This window comes from Sylvia atricapilla, chromosome 2, assembly GCF_009819655.1.
Source record: "Sylvia atricapilla isolate bSylAtr1 chromosome 2, bSylAtr1.pri, whole genome shotgun sequence".
Classification (NCBI taxonomy): domain Eukaryota; kingdom Metazoa; phylum Chordata; class Aves; order Passeriformes; family Sylviidae; genus Sylvia; species Sylvia atricapilla.
In genome coordinates this window covers 912277-934665 of record NC_089141.1, presented here as the reverse complement: position 1 = coordinate 934665, position 22389 = coordinate 912277, and the positions used below count along the sequence as shown (strand labels likewise).

Genomic DNA, 22389 nt, shown 5'->3' with positions numbered 1-22389 from the left:
TACAGAGCCTCTTAGAGGAAGAAGACAATGTTCAGAACTAAAACCTCCTTCCTTTATGCCTCCTGCTTTTGTAAGAGCCAGCGTTTACACCTAGCTAAAGGGCAAGAGCATCATTGCTCCTGCAGTTAAGTGCTCCCTGGGCCCATTTATCTCCAGCTAATAATCCAATTTGCCTGGATGTACTTGACTCCAGCAGGAGAGGAGTGCAATTCACAGAGCAACTGCAGAAGGTAGTTCTTAAGGGATTCATCATATTACATGGAGGCAGGCATTTTAAATAGAGAACATGTTCTGCCAGAGTGAGGTATACTCATACAGCCTGCTTCAGTGACACAGCACTACTACGGCTGGCTTTGTTTCCCAACCACACTTAAAAAGCAAGCAGCACAAAACCTGTTTAATCATTCATGGATTCATTTTACACAATACAGAGGCTGTAAACAGTAATTTTGCTTGTGAGTCTCAACCTACACCAAGTATAAAGAAATAAAGTGAAAAAGACAGAAGTAACAAAGGAAAAAAAAAAAAAGAAAAATAGCCAATTATTGTAAAAGCATCACTCTCTTTTTTCTCCTTACTTTGATTCAATGCGTTACAGATGTCTCACATCCAAAAAACACAGAAATATACCACGACAATCACTTTCACATAATACTTCTCTTCATACTCTCTCTTGAAGCGTTATGGAAAAGCTTGACTTATTAATGCATGACCTTCCCCACCACCACCACCACCACCGAAAAAAGAGAAAAATCATCTGTTCTAGCCATTGTATTTGGCACCTCATAATCCAGCTCACATTCATGGCAAGGTTCTGGGGGAAGGATTTCCATAATTAAACATGTCACAGCACAAAAAGAAGACTTGTCTTAAGCAAGACCTCAAGAGCAAAGTGAATTTCTTACAAAACACAGTATGATTTTAGTGGATCTCTCTTTGGGACCCGAACTGAAATGTTTTTAACTGCAGTAAGAAGCCCTAAAGAGAAGATCTCCAAGAAAAAAAAAAAAGGTAGAGAATTAAACTGAATGCACAGGAGCCTGGAAAATAAAATAAAAAATTGGCATCTGGCAACAAACCACAGCTGGGAACAAAGAGCCAGGGAGGATTAGTGGCTGCTTTGCCACAGTCCCAGCAGCACCTGCCCCTACTGAGCCCTTTTAGGGACATCCCATAGAGGAAAATCCCCCACAAAGCTAACTTCAGCTTACACAAGAGGCTGGGTGTTGTTCACCTCACCTTTTATGTCCTCAGGCAAGGGCTGACCCTTTCCCTGCAGTAATTCCTGCACTCTTATCCACCCCATGCACCTGGCTGCAGCTCAGGCTCCTGCTTTTCAGCAGCAAAACCTTCAGCTGCTACTTGTGTGGGGACTCAGCTGTAGCTCATCTTCACTGAATCACACAATCAGTTAGGTTGGGAAAGACCCTAATAATGAGAACTTTGAGTCTGACCTTTATCCATATTCCAAAATACTCTTCTGAGGTAGGGGAATGTAAGAAATACTGCTTTAACAGCACTGTCAGAGCTGTTGTGCCAGATCTGGGGAAAAGGTCTTTTGAAGAATGCCAGGAGATGATGAACGTTCCTGGCACATGCACAGAGTCCCTTGGTCTTCCACTTGCACCTTCCAAACATGAATGATTGATTTTCCCTCCTTGAATTAAAAGGTTTTGCTATTCTCTTGGAAAAGTAATGTTGCCATGGTATCCCAGCACTTCAAAGCCAGACCTGAATTGATGTGACTTTTCCTGAATTAAATAATATTAATTCCTTTAATATTATTATCCCAATATTCCTATAATATTAATATCCCAAAATGATTCCTTTAATAAAAAAAGGAAGGGGATTTGCCCCCTTTTACCAAGAATCACACTAACACAGACCATGTCCAGTGCTCAGCAGCACTGGGAGACCTGGGGCATACCCTTGGGTGCAAGTGCTCCTCCAGCACATTTGAGAACCTGGTCAAAACAATGCTTGGGATGAGTGCTGGAAGCAGCTGGAAGTCACCTGTACATTTACATTATGTGTGGGAGGTAATACAAAGAAATTCAGAATGAAGCGTTGACTCATAACGACACTAACTAACGCAAAACCTGCTCCTAAAAACAAACACTGCTCTTTTTTGCTGGCCTTTCTGTGTCTTGACAAGAAACGAGAGAAACGGAGCATTTAGCTGATTCTTGTGCAAACAAAAAAGCTTTCATCCACCTCACATCTTTGCTGACAAGATGACAATGCGTGCCCTTTCTTAAAATTCAGTTTGGAAGTACCCAGCAGTGATACCTGAAGATTTTTGCTTTTCGTATATTTTTCATATACTTGTAGTTTTGTAGACCATTAACAGATAGTTATATAGCTTCTAGTACTTTTCCTGCCTTTTCTCTCACATTTTAGAACAATAAGCTAACCCTTTGTAACACATTCCTGAAATTCTGTTTAGTCTTCTTTTGAGTCTTATTTTTCAAGAAGAGGAATTCTAACAAGGACACTGTTTTGCACTAGAATTTAGAAGACATAACAAGAAAAAGGGCAAAGAAGTCCCTGGAATGACTGCAAGGTGCAGACTGCAAGGGTAGGGGCAAATTGTTGTTGCCCCAAGTTGTTGGGGCAAATGTTCTTTAATTGGATATGCCTGCTAGATTTACTTATTAATTAACCTTAGAAAATTTGTAGTAAATCAACTGTACACGTATACAGAGCCATATTTGTGCATCTGAAAGCTTTCATTCAAGACCTGCTTTTTATATTACTGCCCTTAATATCACTTGGAAAGTTTTAGTCTTTGATTCTAGGCAACAAAGCCTCAGACACGTGCTGCTTCCAGCCCCCAAAAGCCTGGGGCTGCCTGCTCCTTCCCTCTGGCTCTGCCTCTCCTCTCAGCAGCAAGCTGGGCCCTGCAGATCTCAGGAAAGGAAAACTTGCACCTGACTTTCTGGACATCACTTCTTCTGGACCTGGATGTAAACACTGAAGCTGCCACATGGTCTGCAGAGCACTGACTCACTGGAGCATAAGATTTACTGCTGCCCAGTAAGAGGGTAGCATTTCTACCAAAGTGAGCCCTTTAACAGAAATTTCATTAGGAAGAAAGGTCACCTCCTTAATTTCCCCTATAAATCCAATAGTCCCACAGACAATCTATTCCTACATCTGAGGAATGGCATTAGAACTTCACTGAAATGTCACAGGAGCACACACTGTGTAGTAGTACAAACAATGCAGGTGAAAGCAGAAGAAATTCCTTCCATCCAAAGCAGTGATTTTCTCTCTGTGGAAACAGTATTTTTTTTTGGCCCCCTCCACCATTTTATCACATGGTTTTGTACTGCTCAGCCTTAGTTGTAGAACTGTGGTGATTTTATTTTGGAGATTCACGTGGGCAGAACAACCACAGCAAAGTTAAAATAGATTGTTAGGGTGGGGAGTAGTGGCTGCCCCAAATGTTTTCCTACTAGTGCCTTGTGCTGTCTTCTTGCTTGCCCTTTCTGCAGGATGACAAGCCCTGTGGAAGAGGAAAATAGTTTGTTTCCCCCTCAAGAGCACACTGTGCACAAAACTCACAAAATTGTAACAGACAAAATTGTCTGTTACTCTGTCTGTTTGGTGACAGCCTTAAATTTAAGGTGTTGCAGAATGTTTCCTTTGGTAGCTCATGTGTGCATTTAAAACGATCAGTTTTTATGTTTCTCTTAAAGTTTATAGAAGACAAAATAGCTGGAGGAAGGTCTGTGTGCACAGGCTTATCTGAAGCCCTGGTAAACTCTTGCTCAGGACCTACCATGGCAATCACTAAGCAGCCTTAGAGTAGCTGACTGGATTTTTTTCCTCTAAAGGTGCTCACTCCCCTTCTCAGCATATTTAAAGCTTATTTCTAATTAGGAGACATTACCATATCAGTGATGCTATTAATATCTGAGCTGTTCAAACCATCACTATTGTTAGTATTTCCCATTAGAGGAATGGAGGTGGCCAATCCCAACAATGCAGCCAGAGCCAAATCAAATCAATTGCAGACATAGAAAAGAAACTTTCATATCCTGAACCCTTACCCTTGCTCCTTGGGGGCTCTGTTTTGGCATAAGAAGTCATGAAAACAAGATATTTTGGTGTGAATGTGTTGTGGCCTGTGAAGAGCCCACACAGACAACTCCCAGGTGAAAGACAGGGCTGCTGCTGCCCATTGCTGCAAGGGGCACCTTCCTTCCCCTCTCATCCCTGCCCAGTGTGGGAGATGCTCTTTAGCACAGGCATCTTAGAAAGTGATGCTGCAGGCTGATTTACTGGAGAGCAAAGTCTCTTCAGGCTGTTCACCCTCATTAGTTTTTATTTTAAACATATCTTGTTATGTTATATTATGACAGTCCTCAAACTCCAGCTTAATTGAACTGGCTGAACTTAATACTGACTTGCTGTTCAGTGTATTTTCTTTCTGCTCTTCTTACATATGGAGATAAACTTGGGTCCCATCCTCATGTGTGCAGTTCTTCCTCACTCACACAGCTGTGGAGCATCTTTTCTGAAGGCTGTTAGATGCCAGCTTCATGTTGAAAAGAAGTTATTTAGCAATTGTCCATAACGAAGTCACAGTCCAAAAAACCTCTATAAAGGCAGATAAATGTCATTTACTTGTCTTCAAATATGGCAAACTGAAGCTCAAGGGTGACAATGTTTAAGGTGTTTCTGGTCCAGCCTGCTCTGATGGGCCTTTCTCCAGTACAGCTGTTGAAAGGGGATGATATTATGATGTTTAAAGCACTTTATCACAAAAATATTCCATTTTATGCTATGCTATGCTATGCTGTGCTGCGCTATCCTATCCTTAACCTGGGATAGTTAATCAGGTTACAATCAGGCTTCAAACAGGATTACAGACAGTGTGTGGGGAATCTTGTCTTAGCTCATCCTTGCTGTCAAACTGAGTCCAAAGCCTTCATCAGAGTGAGACGCTGTTCATCTGCAGGGGAAACCCTCCCCTAAGCACTGGAAACACATAAAGCCCTCCTCCCAAACACACACTCCTCAGCGTTCAAAGCTCCTCTTTGTCTTTATTCTAATGGATAGCAAGGCTTTGAACTAGTAACAAGGCAAAAGGTTGTCACATAAATTAATTAGCTGTCTGGGAGACTTGCATACGTGCTTTTGATGTAGCAGAAGCAAATTTACAATGGCTTATTGCTAATATAAGAGGAGTGATGATGTTTTCTGCTAACTTGGTAACAAATAACATGGTACTGTGTTAACTTACTTATTAGCTTAGGATGTTTGTAAAATTAGTAGTAAGGATATTTTAATAGAAGAATATTAGTAGGCCAGAGCATATTAGCATTTAATTAAAAGTAACACTAATATTATTTCTTCCTTTTTTCCTTTTCTTTCTTTTTCTTTTTTTTACATCAGAAATAGAGAAAACAATATACCCTGGGAATGTAATTGTCATGTAGCTTTTAAAAATGGTGTTTTCAGAGAAGACATATTAATGGAAAATGGAATGAAAATTCTGCAGCCAGAGAGGGGAGGCCAAGGTCACCAAATTGGGGATGGATCCTGCAGGCTGTGTCCCCTGTGAGGGTGTTCTGAGGCAGAAGGTCAGGCTGGGACCTCTCAGACCTCTCACCTACCTTCAAGGCAGTTCTTCCAGCTCCTCCCATCCAGCCATTTTTCCTGCTGTGACCATGACTTTGTAGTTTCTATTAGAGGAAGTTGGCTGCTGTTCACATTCACCAAATTTCTGGTGGCAGGCATTTGTCTTTCCATCAGCCCAGATTTCTTTAATCAGCTTATTTGTTTTTTTAGTAAGAAAACCTGCCAGTCTCTTCATGCTACAACTAATGTCCTGTCTAGGGGGAAGTTATGTACTGTGCTTTGCCCTACCACAGCTGCAATGTGAGCTCCCCTACCTGAGATGCACCACCTGGACTTGTCATCTGCTCCTCTGCTGAGCTAACTCACCTAAGTGACAAAAAATAGCCTGAAAAGGCAGTCAACACAAACCAGTGTGCCAGTAGGACAGTGGAGGAGCCAAGATGCCCTAGCTGCTGTAAGAGGAGGTACAAGTGGGGACAGGACCTTTGCAGTGGTAACTGCTGCAGATCCATCAGCCCCAATGATATAACACGACCTTCACAGCACTCTCTCTGCAGTGCTTGGCTGAAGTGGGGAGATATTCTTTTCTCCTGGCACGGAAGATAGAGCTTCCCATGAGCTGAAGGAACCATCCTTTCAGTTTACTCAGTGGGAGAAATGTTTGAAGCCACGTGAAGCTGTGTGTGGCTGGCCCTAGGGCTACCTAGTAAACACACCTAGCTGTCAGCATGTGTCACTGGGTTCAAAGGCAGACAGAAATCACCCCGTGTATGCAGGCACCCAGAGAGCTGTCAGCACACATTCATCTTCATTTGTTGCCTGCCTAGATAGTATGGTTTCAGGCCTTCTTGGAGGGCCTCGGATGAATTAAAAAGGAAAAAAAACCCCAAATAATCCACAGAGCTCAATTATCATGTTTCCCTTCCCTCTTGCTTGCGGGAATGGGCTTTGTGAGTGAAAGCCCAGAGACAGTCAATAGCAAGAAAAGCCTACAGAGAAAATAGTGATGTGTAAGGTGTTGCAGAAGGTTTGTGTGTGTGTGGGGCACAGCCCCAAGGCAGCTGTGCTGACTGGCAGGTCAAGGACTCAGAGAATGCTCTGGCAGCCTTTGGTGGCCAAGTGACTGTGTCAGCCCCTTCTTCTATTGACACTTCAGCAAATGACTCCAAATGAACCACTAGCCACGTTTCCAGCCCTTCATAGATGACCATAACAGATTATTTGAATTTGAGTTCTGGGTGTTTTTCAGGTCGGAAGCATTCTGTTACTTTTGTTCTACTCCTTGCTTTGCATTTAAAACACAACTTGTTTTGTGCTTAGCTTGGTCTAGTACCAACTATGACAAGATGAAGGCTGTTCTCAGCTGTCTGACAGACTGCTCATTCACAGTGGAGAATTCCCTAAGTCTGGAGACTCCCCTGCTGCTGGCTGTACTGAGTCTGGGTGCTGTGCTTTGCACTGGGGACTAAAGAAATTGATAACTCACCAGTAGTGGCTACTGCTAAACTGCCTGCACAGTGTCAAGGCCTTTCCCTTTCTCGTTCTGTCCCCATAGCTGGGAGTGGGCAAGAAGCTGGGAGACCCACAGCTGGGACAGCTGGCCCCACCTGGACAGGGGATATCCCATATTGTGTCATGGCCAGCAGCAAAAGCTCAGGGAAGAGGCAAAAGGACTGTGGTGACAAGTACCCATCGTGCATGTCGAGGCCTTGCTTGAGGAAGTGGCTAAATGTCTACCTACCAACGGGAACTAGTGAATTAATCCTTATTTTGCTTTGTTTTCACACACAGATTTTGCTTTCCCTATAAAACTGATTTTAGCTTGATCCACAAGTTTGTGGGCTGCAGATGACCCAGCACACTAGGTCAAGAAAAATCTGAGCTCAGTTGGCTACATGGGACTACATGAATCAGACTCAGTGGATAATAAATGTTGTCTTCTTTTTCAGAAAATACTTTGGTGTGCCTTTAGACAAACACTAAATTGAACATGTAACACAGACTGTAAACAGCAGCAAGCCCCTCAGAGAGGGCTCTGGGTTAGAGATTAGAGAGACTGACCACTGAAAATATTTAACTCATCCGCACTGTACCATGTGGTTGTTGGTTTCAGCTTTTACCTCCTTTAAATAACGAGCCTTTGAGGTGTCTTTAATTTGTCTTTATTCTTCAGTCAAACAATATCATCACTGAATTGAAGAACGAGGTTACTGGTTGAAATACAAGTGCAGTGTGAGACAAATATGGAAGATAACACTTTGCAAATAAATTAATACAGAATAATTGTCTTTGCATAGTTCAGAAGTCAAAAGTAGGAGGCAGCAGTGCGCACGTGCTGTGAGCTGACACACACCACCACAAAAACCCAAGTTCCTAGGCAAACTCTTGCAGCTGCAAAGAAAACAAACCAAACAAACCAAACGAAAAATACCCCAAACCTTAGAGAGCACTAACTATTAAAAACCAGGCAGAAAGGGAACTAATAAGCAATTTTTTTCTTTTTTTTTTTTTCTTTTCTTTTTTTTTTTTTTTTTTTTCCTTAAAAGACCATGCTGCAGAAAGTGTTTTCTCCAGAGACAGGGATGCTTTTAGATAATCTGCCTTGGCATCCCATAGCCTGTCATGCCTGACTGTGATGCTCCTTTGTTGCTGCCCATCTGAAGGCCTATTACATTCTGTCCCTGCCGAAGCTGCTCTTCTGAAAATCCTCGTCGATTCTGCTGTGCTTTCCTGTCCAAAGAAACACACAGAAAAGCAACATACATACATGCCATCATTCTGTGTCTGATCATAAAAGTTAATCTGAAATTGCCTCATATCCCTTGAAATGCAATAAGTCATTTGCACCATCCCATGTGCTGCACAATACTGGCTGGGCTGATTGCTTTCCTGCAGGTAGAAGTAATGCCCTAATCAAACCTGTAACACTTTAGACTTTCAGTGTCTCAGTTATTCCAGAACCCCAAGAGACTTCCCCAGAAGCTGTGAAAGGCAAACTATTTATGCAGTGTTGTATATAAAACACTAAACAGAACCCTATTTTGTGTTTTATATACAATCTGTGTTGAACCCTGTGGCTCTTAACAGCTGTAGTCCATGGCATCTGATCCATGAGACACTTACCTGTGCTGCACTACAAGTTGATACCCATCTAGAGCAACATAAAGACTGGTATAATTTAACTCAGTGGAGTAAATAAAAGCTGAGTGTACCCAGAGCAGCAAATGGCTCAGAGAAGGGACATTTTTGCAGAGTTTACATTGGTTGTCTGCAGAACAGAACGTTCCCTTTGGTGCCATTTCCAGATCTCTCACCTCCTAAGCAATAGACTTTACCCTTTGCGACTGTGTCTTAACTGTATGACAGTCCTTTATCTTCTGTCAAAACACACTGACCACTTTTGTTCAGTGTCCTTGGTCTCAAAAGCCCTTTGGATCAATGAACCTTTGTTGGGGCATAAAAGGAGCCTTTTTTCCCCCCTGAAAATAGCACTGAAGGCCAAAGTGACAGCTAAAAAGAAGGACAAAAAGTTTGCACTCTGCTGCCTCTCAAGAAACTGTTGATCTTGGATTCATCCTTCATTTCTACTAGGTGGAGAAAACAAGTGATTCATGATGGAGAAGGATCAGTTACTATCAAATGAGCTATATGAATTGGCAGTACCACACTGAGGGAGGCTTTCCATCTCTCTACCAAACCTAACTCCACCCTATTTCCCTGCTGTGTCTGGTTACAGGTTACGCTGCAATATGGCATCAATTTACAGTTCTCTTTTCTTCCCCACCCCTCCACTAGATGAAAATGCTAGATTAGGTGCCTGCTGTGATTGAAAACCATCACCCTGGTCCTCTGTGTGAGGGTCAGATCCTGCACTGTGCTGAGAACCTTGGTACAAGTCTGGAAAAGCACTGAAGCTCTCAGCTGGGCTCAGGGTGTTCAGGACACTGCAGGAGATGAACTCATGGGAAAGCCCAGCAGAACAGAAGGGGAGAAGGATGCACAGGACACCAGGACATTTTTCAGAATGAGTCCTCAAGTGTATACTAATATAGACTAGCAAAAGGGCTTAGAGGGGCCCACCACAGGCTCTCAGATCCCACAGCCCCACTCTTTTGGGGGAGACACACACAACTGTGGTGCCTCAGAAAGCAGGCCCCTCTCACTGCTGCTTAATGTTTTTTCCAGAATACTTAAACAGCAGCAAACTCCTGCCAGGATCTCCACGAGAGGATGTTTTTAGAACAACTCCTATTACCTAATTGAATCTCAGGTTCACTGTGTCTGCTTCTGTTTTAATTAAAACAACAGGAAAGCATTCTACTGTTCTTTTCTCTTTCCTCCTAGATTTTTTTTTTATGTTGGTGAGTACTTCCAGAGAAAGTCAAAAAGTAATTAAACAAGGGGAAAAATGAGAACTGCAAAGAAGAAATAAAAGGAGAGACTAAAGGATAGCCTGGATATGCTAACAAAAGTTGATTACATATATAGCTTGGATCATATAGTGTTATTTTTACCATCATAAGCCCTACATTTAGAACATGATGATCTTTCAGATAACGTGTACAATATTTGTTCCTAGGTGGGTGGAAATGACCTTAACTGAGACTAAGAAAAGAGGTGAAATCAAGTCTTCTTACCTCCCATGTCTCACACCACGTCAAGCTCTGTTTGGCCTGTCTGGCATCACTGGCCCAGCAGATCTGTCAAGTTTTTGTGCCAGCTTTGCACTAGTGCTTGTGTTTGCCAAGCCACAGGGTAACAAACAACTGTGGATCTATGATCCTTGCTAGGGCATGCAAGGAGAGGGACACCAGTCTGATGGCACTGGGTGTGTGAGACACTGGCAATGGAAAGTTAAATGGCTCAGCTCAAGTGTGGCATTATCCTAATCACTGCAGATCCCTGCACGGATACTCTTATGCTGCTTGATACTGGTCTCTCAATTTAACTTAAGGAGATTAAGAATCAGCCTGAAAGCCCTGAATTATGAGTAACACTGGGTGGCAGTGAGGGGGTTTGGTCTGCCAGAAGGGAAAGGGGAAGCTACTCAGAAAACAGCTCCTGACTGGCAACGTGCCATAACACCAGCTTTCCTTAAGGAAATAATACCTCTACCATGGTATTTCCCAGGGACTGCAATAGATATGAGTTTGCTATCCAAGCAATTTGGGCTGGAGAGACAGTGAGAAGAGGAGGGAGGTGATCACATCCTCATCCATGCCAAGAAAAACTGTTCCCACCCACAATTAAGGGTCCAGATGAAAATTAATTTTTCCATGTGGGACTTTGTTTTAGTTACATAAAGCAAATAAGTCTGTCTGGGTCATAGTGATTTCATGTCTGGTTTATATTAAAGAATGTAACTGGATTTGAAATCAATTTTGAACCTAATTATATTCCATAAATATAAATCTATTTGCGCAGTGTATTAAGTTAATGTAATCCAATTTCATAAAAACAATGCATAGGAGTTGCATTTATTCACCTAAAATTCAAATCTCAGATTCAGTTTAACCAGCTCAGGGTTCCAGACAAACAAAATTGAAGTTTGCTTCATTTTTGCTGAGCCTTTCCTAGACATCAGAAAATTCAAGCAAAGAAAAAACAAACAGAAATAAAAAGAGTCAGCATTCTTTTTGCTAACCTGCCTTCGACATTTCTATGTAAGGGACACTCTTGGATGGCAGAAACTCATGTCAATAATATGCCTGTGGGGCAGGAGAGTAACTGTGGGAGGATTTCCTTTTCTTCCTGTCCCTGGTTTACAGCCTCCCTAGCCAAAACAAATGGGAGAATTCTTCACTGATAGGTGGTGTTCCCCAAGACAAAAGAAGCCTAGGAAATAAAATAATTGTTGGTTTGACGAAAGAAGTAAAGACACTTCATGCCTTCTCTTTGCTCAGTAAAGGGGTCACTCCTTGGAGATTCACAGACATCCTTAACAGCCTCGTGTTCATCAGTCTGTCTGTCTGCTCTCTGATGTGAGAGAGCACACCTAATGACAGATGGACACTTCTCCTGCCTCTGCTCTCGAGCCTCCAGAGAGAAAAACCTGCCTATTAGAAGGAAAACTGGGGAAATAGTCTTCCTTTCCTTTCCCAATAAATTTCCCTGAAGCCTAAAGGCAGATGATATCAGCAGCTTCCCAGAGGAGGCAGTTCTGAGCTCTGGACTTTACCTGTGGAACCAGGATGGATCTCCCTTGTAGCAGCCATCATCCTTGGTGACTGCCAAGCTGCCCAAAGCCATTAAGGTTCTCTGCACTGCTGCCATGTCCTTCCCTAGAAAGCCAGACAGTGAAATTACCACAGGAAATCCTTGCACAGCAAATAGCTTGGCACACTGAAAAACACTTTTATCTGACGCATTAAGTAACTCCCTCAGGTCCCTGAAGATGTGTATTAATAGAATTATGAATACTATTTTACCGTGGCTGAAATAAAAGTACTGGCATGCAAGAGCTTATTAAAGTCAACAAAGGGATAGAGTTAAAGCAAAATTTAATTTTTCAGACATTTCTAGGTTCCCAGGCCTTTGATTATTTTAATGCCTTCCTCTATACCATTTAAAGTCTATAGAATCCCTTTGGCAAAATTTTCTCCTATAGAGAGATGACTTTGGTGTACAAATAATGGTAATATTCTCAGTAAAATGCAGCTGAAGGAGAATTGTGTGTTAAATAACAGTGCTGTGTCTCAGTTTATTCAGAGTAAGTTTGATCCCTTTGCTAGCAGAGCTGACAGCAGTTCTGGGAACTCCTGTGCAGATAAACTCTATCAATCCTTCCCAAATTAACCATCAAAGCACCTCCCTAAACCTTCCTACTTCCTGTGATGCTATTTGGTTTCATACCTTTAATTTCTCCCCTTTGGTCCACTATTTTTCCACGTTCTCCCTATGCTATCTTACTTCATTCCTCAGTTCAAAAAGTCAGGCCTTGTCTCATCTTTAGCCAAATAAAAGTTACATAACTCATTGCCCAGTGCAGACATGCTACGTTTTGGAATACTTTCTAGCAAAAAAAATAAGTTACAGCAGGTATTTCCAATTGTGTGAGCTGGCAAATTACTGGAAATCTGCCTTTTGCTTCTCCCTTATGAAATCATTCCATAAGCATTTCTACGACTTCCCTCCTCTCTTTCATTCCAGTTCTTCCTCTTTCCTAAAGGAATGTATCTAGTTGACAGCTCTGATTCTGGCTCTTCACATGTGAAAACAAGCAATTCAGACAAAAAAAAAAAGAGACACCAGAGACAAGACACGATGCTAACAGAATTCAGAAACACTTCCAGTGGGCCGATGTTAATGAGCATCCCTGTGGATAAACTGGAGTGCAGAGGGAAGGGAGCAGTGCACACTCTGTGTTTATGGAGTGCATCACCCAGATTACAGATTACAGATTACAGGTTACAGATCACAGATTACAGGTTACAGCCCTGGCAGGTCCAGGGCTCTGTAACACAGTGGCTGAAGTGAGGGCAGCACACCAAAGCTGAAAACAAATATCAGCTTCCAACCTCATACAGCCTACTAGAGTTTATAAAACCCCTGTCTGCTGGGGACCACTGGCTCATTGTCAGCCCTCCAGAACTGATGTATTCAGTGTGTATTTAAGGCAAACTGCACCGAGGGGGCCTGGCTGGGGCGGGTGGCTGCATCCCCCGTGCACACATCCATCCATGAGCACACAGAGGAGCAGGAGGCAGGAGCCCAGAGCTCCCAGAGCAGCAGATGCACCATATGCTCTAACAGATGCCACAGACAACGTCCTTGGGATGCCTCCCATATAACAGGAGTGCAGTGACTGCCTGGGATGAAAAGAGATGCGGGGAAGGATTGAAAAGTGAATCAGCTGAATAATGACGGCAAGCGAAGGGGGGAAAAAAAAGCAAAGGGAACAAAAGACAGGCAGTGAAATACGATGATGAGCCTGGCAGAGCCATCTGGCAGCCCCCCCACGCCCTGTGCTCAGCCCTGCTTTATTTGTCAGTGACGAGTGGGAGATGCTGCAGGGGGAAAACTGAGTGAGTGGGAGCTGAGTGACACGTGACAAAACAAAGCCACGGCTCTGCTCTGCTTATGGGGGAGGAAAGACCTCAGTCCCAGTGGTCTTGTGTCACTTGTCCTCTGCCAGTGAAGGGTACAAAGGGCTCCATGGTCAGTATTAAAAAAAAAAAAAACAACCTTGAGAAAAAAATTAGATTTCCAGTGCAGTCACCTGACAGAAGGGATCACACACCTTCCCTGAAGCTGCATTTGGCTCCAGTCAAACTGCAGCAAATTACAGTCAGTGCCTTCCCTCAGCTGCAGTCCTTGTTTGTGCACAGCCATGTGGGCTGCTCACCTGGCCCACAGCTCCAGCCTCTCTGCAGGGACCCACACTGATGACACTCTGTGCCTCAGTGTCTTCTGCACTGTGCTCTGAATAGAACAGCCTTGCAGAGGAACTCAGCACTGCTCTCAAAACAAGGAGGAAGGGTTCTCTGCTCACTTCTTGTTCCCCTTTCACTTTAGGGGAAAACTATCTGGAATGACTTCCTCTTCAGGTCCAGAGAGTTCAAACACAAAGATGGAGACCTGCTCTGCAGAGTACTCCAGAAATGGCTTTTTGTAAATGTTGAACAAATACCCAGTGGTGCACATGGCTCTTGCCTGCCTGGGAATATATCAAGAAGGGGTCTGTAAAAGGCAGCAAACATTTCTTGGCCGTGGATCAGGGAAAGCTGCTCAGCACAGTACATTTATGTAAGAAGGCACCAAAAGAGAGGTGATACTTCCCCTGGATCAAGAAGCCACAGAGACGAAGAAAAACACAACAGATGGACTGAGTTTGAAACGGCCAACAGCAGCCCATACCCTAAAACATTGTCATTAATCATTGCTAAGAATTTCAAAGCAAAAGCTCACAGAAAACAATTAGTGCCAGGGGAAAGCTGTTTCTCAGTCACGTGCTTTTCTTTCCCTATAAACATACACTGACATGTCTCTTTCTAAAGAAATTATGCTGTGTAGGAGCGCTGCAATTATGAAACAGTGAAGGAGAGACTGTCCTTTCTGCCCAGCCAATGCACCCCTGTTCAGACAACTCAGCCCTGAAGCAGCACAGATGCCAGAGGTCAGAGTTATGGGGAGACACAAAGAGCTCTCACTGCTGGAGAGACATACTGCTTCATCTCAGCCCTGAAATGAGCAGCAGGATGATGCAAAGGGAGTGGGAAAGTGCGGAGTCACAGATGAGCTTTGGGAAGTCTTAAAATAACAGTGAAAAAAAAAAGCCTTGTATGTCTTCCTCCTAGGTTGCAAGTTGTGTTTTGACTTCCTGTCCTCTAGAAGCTACTATCTTTTTGCCTTATATCTGTTGAGAAAAGGTGATGACTGAAAGGAAATTAGGAGACAGCCACTAGCATTAGGAACATTTTTGTCTTCAAAGCAAGTCCTTTTCCTCACGGGGATCAATATACCATATTTTCATATGCATGGTGGGAAGCCACTGCAAAAGACTGCAAAGAACAACATCTGAAATAAGACATCATCATCCTTACAAGATAGATGGAGCTTCTCTCTCAACAGCCTGCTAGGCTCAGGGGTGGGAAGGTGCTACTTCAGGAAGGTGGAAATCCCTTCATTTAAGACATGTAAAGATAGATTGCAAAAAAAAAAAAAACACTAAAGACTGAAGTGGAAGAAACAATCCCTTGCCTTTGTGCCAAAGGTACATATTTGTCAAGCAAATGTGGCACTGTGAGACATTTACAGATGGCAGTAAGTCCAGCTCTCAGTGTGTCCTCTCGCTCTAACCCATCCATGAAGAGCTCTCTAGCCTTTCCTTTCCCCAGCTGTCCTTCAGAGAAGTGATCTCTTCCACATTTACCCTGGCTGCCTGTGACAACACACCCTGCTTTTATTCTCTGGGTGTGTACTCCTACACAAGCTCTGCTGGCCAGCTTTCTCAGGGGATTGTTTTCCTCTTTCCACTCTTGGATTATCCTGGAAGACTTCTGGCCCTTTCACAGGTGCCTTTCCCTACTCTGCAGCTGTCCTTGCTCTGAGCACTCAGCCAAAGCCCTGCAGCACCTCGTCCAGGGAGATGCAGGACAGACAGTGTTTGGTCAGAGCACCAAGGGCAGGAGGTTCCACCACAGAAATGGGCAAAACCAGCCCCATCAATGCACAAATGACTCAGCTCTTCAGCAACTACAACAGGCAGGTTCTATTTCCAGCATGGGATGGAGACAGACTTCACCTGTCTTGCTGGAAAACCACAGGAGCACCCTGAGGTTTTTTTTTTTGCTGTTGCCATAGTGACCTCTCCTAAAAGACTGTCTCCTTAGAGAGAGAAGCTCAGCTAACACGGCATTAAGCAGTGAGTTTTGTTTCTCACTAGTCATAAATGAGCCTCATAAGCTTCACAGAAGCATATATGATCCTGGGAATGCATTTCTTAGCTCCAATTTAAGCTTTGCTTATAATCTGAAAACTGCAATAAAATTTTGGCATCAGAAAAATCAGGGTTTTTAAATCATGTTATTATTAGGAGCCATTTGCTTTGAAATAATTAGCAGAGAGAACAGTTGTTTTATTACATCTGTGAATTTCTATCAGAATGATGGGGTTTTGGATAACACAGGAGCTTGGAAAGGTTCTGTTATGCCCTCAGGGTAATATAAATCCCTCAGAGGAAATAATGCAGCACTGCAAGAACATGGTAATGAGGTAAGGCAAACAGAAACAAAAGATAATTACATTACAGAATATGCCTGGACAAAATGCACATCAAAGCAAAGTAAAATGAAGACTGTAAACTGACTTCCAGTTTATTATTTTTACCTTCCCATAAATCCACTGTCTGGAAAATATCTGTTGTTCTTACTCCGTAGATTTCGGCAGCTTTTAAGAACTGAGATATTTGTTCCATCTGCTTGAAAGCCATTTTTGATTCTGAGATCTTTGCAATAGGCTCATTTCCCTTTGGATGCAAACTGTTTATTAACTTGCATAACAGCTGAGAGATAAAGACAGAAACAGAATTAGAAAGCAGGCACCAAACCAGGAGGCAATTTCTGCACATAAAAAGATGCTCCATAATGCTTTTGACCTGGCCAGTTTCTGTCAGGGACATAATATCTTCAGTTAAAAACAAAAAGGTGACTTGATAGTAATCAAAGTATATTAGAAAAGCATTAAAGCTTTCATTAACTGAGGCAAAAGCCTAACTGTGTAAATCCTAATCTGCTAGAAACAACAAAGCAATCAGTGGTAGGGGTTATATAACAACTGACAGAGAAGAAGCCTCATGTCCAAGCCAAAAAAAATAAGCAATGTCAATGGCAATGTTGTTAAAGTCACTTTGGCAGAGATTCAATGATTAGCATAGTCTTACAGCCCCTGCAAACAGCAGCATCTGCCTGTTGTTCAACAAACCAATGGAATACAATGTTTTAGCTGCAGAATTATTCCCAAGAAGACAGTTATGACACAATCCTATCCTTCAAATTTGCCATATCTCTTCACCTTTCCTTGTTAACACTGATTATTTCTTTCAGATAAAAGCATACATCTCATTTTAAAAAATATCTCGAAAAAGAGAAGGAATGAGTCATACTTATATAAAAAACATGCATGACTCATAAGAATCATAAATATTGTACTGATCTCAGTGCACCAGTAGGATGATTTATCTTCTGAGATTAAGACTCTTGGTCAAAAGGGAAAAAAAATCAGATACTAAGACATATATTTCTGCACTGACCATGAGCTCTGACCAATTTATCTAAACGAAGACAGAACACAGGGGCACTGTGCATATCAAAACACAAAAGTGTGCAGTTGGACAAAACACTCACCGTGCCATCCATCAGCCAGGTCTGAAAGTGTTGCCTCCCAGGAGGAGGGTGCTCTATCTGTTCTCCACACTGTACAATAATCCAGTTCACCAGCCTAGACTCTAACTCGGGGTCATATTTCTGTTCAATCTTTTCCTGAACTTCTCGGCTTAAGCCATAGCTCGGTCCTCTGTTAGCCATCTCTGGAAACAACACAGAACTTACTTATTGTCAGAGTCCCAGTCTACAGCTTTGAAGCATGCAGAGGAAAATGAAAAGATAAAAGAGTGAGCAGCCTGCTCTAAATGTTAGACAGTTGAACAGATGTTCATCAACACTGAAATAACTGTAGGGCCCCGGGTTATAGCCCCACAGAACAGGGGCGGGATCAGCGAGGGTATATCCTTTTCCAAAATCAGTTACAACATCTTTTTTTCAAAGGAAGGAAATAACAGCAGTCCCCCCTGCCCGACCACCAAAAACAGAAGAAATGCAAGATTTAAAACACAGCAGGTTTGAAAGAGAGGCTTCTGCAATGTTCACAGAGAATACAAGTGCTGTCAGATCAATGTTACGGCTGCCTGCAAACCCAAGAACACCTGAAAATTGCCTACCTAATTCTTGCTAGTAAGAAGGCTGTGCATGGGAGCTCAAGCAATCCAGTTAAAGATGCAGGCAGAGTGTTCCTCAGCAGGGAAGCAAGGCTGGATATCCAGAGATCAGCACGCTGAAAGGCGAGGATGAATTGAGGAGACCAAGGCTGCCACAAAGCCCTGCTGCTGCTGCAGCATCCTGCTTTGAAGAGCAGTGTATTGATCTGATTTCCCTCACATATGAGGAGGGTCAGAGCAGGGGCGTTGCTAAGAGCCATTAAAGAGACCTGCCTCCTCAGTGCCAGCCCAGGGCTCCTGTTTGTCTCGCCCATCTGGGCTCTGTTTTGGTGCATCTTTCCTCAGCCCCGTGCTGCTCACCCCAGCGGCTCAGATTTACTCCTCCTAGTCTGCATCAACCCAAACTGCACCGAGCAGCCCAGTGACAGGCAGAATCACAAACAGAGACAGGCAGGCTGTTCAGTGAAGGTGACAGAAATCACCACACATCCAGTTTATTTTTAATCGTAAGCCAGAAACAAACCTTTTTTTTCCTCTCTGTTTCTGCATCTCAATGGTAACTGGCTGAGAGTGGGACAAATAATTTCTTCTCTTCCCTGTTCAGATGCTGACAGAAAGTTTGAACAAGGAGACAGTAGGATAAGAAGTGAAGGAAGAGAAGGCAGGTACTAGAATATTATTATCACCCTCTTATCAGTAAATATTAGGCTATCAAATAGTGGAATGGTGTCCTGAAAAACAACTCAAACCACTGAAACCAAGGGGAAATCCCTGAAAACTAGCAACCCTGCTGTAAAGCACAAGGATTTTACTTTCTGCTGCTATGAGTCAGCTAATCTCCAGTGACAGGAAGGGAGCTATGCCCATGTACAGTCGTTTAAATTTTGATTATACCCCACTCATACAATGTGGAAGGGGAGAAAAGAGTTAAAGATGAGACTTTTCTTGCAGTCTGATTTAATCCCATAATAAATAAAATCACTTTGCTTCTTCCTGAGTTACAGAAGACTTTGTCAAATATCTTTCATTCATGCTGCATTATCCACTCTGGTATGAAATAGTTTCCTTTTGACAAATGATTAATGTTCAGCTTGATAAACCCGAGGTGGACACACAATCAGTTTGGCCAACAAAATTGTCCTTCTTGCTGTATTTGGAAAGGAAAAAAAAAGGAGGGGAAAACAATACAGCTCCTTGTACCTCTGTTTCATAATGGGCTCTTCATCCATCACTTGCTCGTTTTTAGATTCTGAATTCTCAGACTTACACTGCTTCTGATGCCGCTGGGCTTGAACAGACTCGAGAGATGAAAAATTTAATAGATGACCTAATTCATTGTTGTCCTCCACAGGCATTTAATTCAGTGTTTTCTCTTCTCTGCACTGGTAGTTTTAAACCCCTGTGAAGCACTTGATTACATAACTCCTCCTGCTACGTGACAGGGCCACCACTTGAGCCCTTTCCATCTCAGTGAGCTGCAGATGCAGCCAGAGTCTTCTCTGGAAAGGGGCTGAAGGGATGCTCAGGAGCCAAGGCTGCAAAGCCCAGCTGGAGATCAGGGGAGGAACAGGCTCCAGCTGCACCAGCAAGGGGCAGAATGCGGATTTAACAACCTTTCCCTTCAAGCAGCTGCTAAGGGCTGGCCTTCACACAGCCAGTAAGCTTCATTTGGCACTTACAGATCTTTTTGTGTTCTTCTGTTTAGAAGGGAGCTCCCTAAGGTGCCTGTTTGTGCTGACACTCAGTGCTCACTGGCAACAAGATCCCATGGAAGTCACCTATCTTTGCATCAGCCTGTGTTTCCTAACCTGAGGGCAGAGCTGGGTAATTGAACTCCCCAAAGCTCAGAGCAGAGGTCTCCCCCTTCACAGATGTTGGCCACAGAACCTGTTCTCGAGGGACAGTTCCACACTGGGAATGCTGAAAAGCTTCTCCATCAGTATCAATTTTTAATAAGGTCTTGAAAACCTGGGAAACTGCAGAGGGTTGGAAAAATGCCAGCTCCCCACCAAATATTTTCCAAAGTGCCACTAAACAAGTCATAAGCCTGTTTCCTATGCCATCAGTCCTGGGGAAAACAATAGAACGATTTTTTTGAAGTGATAACGTTGATGCAATTTACTAAATGCTCTGTAATGTATTAGAGTTGGCTACTCCATGACATGTGGATTGGGGAACTAAACCAATTCTGAAACAACAGGTCACATTGGAGATATTAAAGCTGGCTAACTAGTAGATCCTGTAATGTGACTGTAACTGAAAAAAATCATTAATGCTGGTGTATATTTTATTAAGGTTGTGCAAAATATGTTCCCAGGCCTGAACTATTTAATGTTATTAGAAGTCACAAAACCCCTCTCAGGCTCCTAAGATGTAAGTAAGCAAAAAGACAAACAGACCTCCTTGAAAGCAGTCTATGTGGAAGCAGACAAAAAGTGTCTTATTGCAGCCAAAGTCCAGCCATCATTGAAAAATGACTTTTAAGAATGCAGCATTCTGTCCTATGCCAAAACAGATGTACAAAGAAAAAAAAATGCACAGGACAATGAAGATGCTGGGTAAGACACTGTCATTGAAGGGCCTGGCTGGATAAAACATGAAAAGAGCACAACAGCAATGGGAATATCATATCCACTTGCACCACTCCAACCCGAGTGTGCTGCTGTTCCTCAGACCTCTGCCACTGCCAGCAGCACCTGCTGCCACCCCAGCAGGCAGCAGTGACCTTCTCGTGTTGCCGCGTGGGAGGCAAGGGGACAGCAGATCAGAAGGCCCCCAAAAAGAACACAACCTCTCACGTGCTGGCCTAGAAACATTTCAAATACGTCTTTTCATTTCAGAACCAAATGACTGGAAGTTTTAGGAACTGTCGTTTGCTTTTCTTTCCAAATATAAATGCAGAGCTCCTGAAGCTCCTTGCCAGACACAAATCAAGAGACTGCAGCAGGTTGAAAATGTTCAAAACTGTGAGCTGCAATTACTTCATCCTATGGAGGATGCCCATTTCTCTTTAATGGAAAAGAAGCAGTGGACCACAGAACATACATATGCAGGACTTGAAAGAGAAATACAAGGTCAAGCCTACAACCAGACTGCAGCAAGTCCTGTAATTTAGATTTACACATTCCGTGACCAAGGCTGTCACATTTTTCTGTTCCAGGCAAATATATATTGTAGAGAGATGAGGTGCTACAGTCACAAAGCAAATGTGAGCTATAAAAATTGACCAACAAGCAGTAAATCTATGAGCAGTGCATTTGTGACCTTCATCTCTGCCTCTCTTTCCCAACAGTAAAATCCCCCCTTAGAAAATGCCTGCCAGGAGCAAAGTGCCATGGACAGGGGCATTGGAACCTCATGCTCAGCAAGCTGTCTGTATTTAACATCGTGGCTGAGTTCCCTCTTCCCTTCCTGTCCTGCTGGGCTTGAGAACAGACTGAGAAGGGTGAGAGTGCACTGATGTTTGGTATTTCTGTCTGCATTCCTTACACAGCTGATGAGTTTTCACCAAGCCCTGGTGAGATTTTACACTCACACACATCTTCATGAATTTAGTCATCAACACAAAGCAGAGAGATTGCTCATATCAGATAGATCCACACAGAACCCTCTTCTATTTCCCTTTAGTGTAACACAACTTTTCAGCACTTAAAAAACGTAAAAACTGTGAAAGGGTCGGTCTCTTTGTAACAGCACAACTGAGTACCTTAGAAAACAAGTTTGAATCTTATTATTCCCCAGGACATGATTTTCCCTCCCACTTCTTTCGGTTTCTTCCTGCCACAGAGGAGAAAGAAATCACTAGCACAAACATAATGCAGAAACTCTGACCACAGCACTGGGTCAGAAAATGTTGCATCTCTGTACTGCAGATGACTGGGGCACTGAAGACACTTGAGCAGCTGCAGAGAAGTCACCCCTTGAATGCTCCTCTCTAAGCACGTTTGAATTTGATATGAAAAGTATGGTACCATAAATCTTTTAGCCCTATTGAATAACAGCATGTCCAAGAGAGCATGTAACCAAATCAACATAAAAAACAAACAGCAAGAGGTGGTTCTTCTAAGGCCTATCCAGCCAGGCTTTCTTTGAGAACACTGCCTTGTTTGCATTTCGTGTTGATGTTAACTCCATGAAACACTTGCCACCAATTAAATTAAAAAACCCCCCAAACCAAAAAACCCAAGCCAGCTGGTGTGTAATACAAAGCCAAACAAGAGGAGAGACAAGACAACTAGAATATTTAACAAGATAAAAATACACGTATCTAAAACTGTGGAAGTACAGCTCAATATAAGCAGAATAAGAACACTTGTTTATTAGGAAACAAGTTGAAAAAGCTTTAGAAACAGATTATTTCGTGTAAA

General features: G+C 42.9%; 1 protein-coding gene across 1 annotated transcript; it reads right to left on the bottom strand.

Moving 5' to 3' along the window:
- Positions 1-7735: 7735 nt before the first annotated feature.
- Positions 7736-17643, bottom strand: TAGLN3 (transgelin 3). Its single transcript, XM_066338540.1, has 4 exons — positions 17433-17643; positions 16417-16591; positions 11768-11870; positions 7736-8319 (listed from the first exon to the last, which is right to left on the bottom strand). The coding sequence occupies exons 1-4, from the start codon at positions 17610-17612 to the stop codon at positions 8178-8180; spliced, it is 600 nt and encodes a 199-aa protein (XP_066194637.1). The 5' UTR covers positions 17613-17643; the 3' UTR covers positions 7736-8177.
- Positions 17644-22389: the final 4746 nt, after the last annotated feature.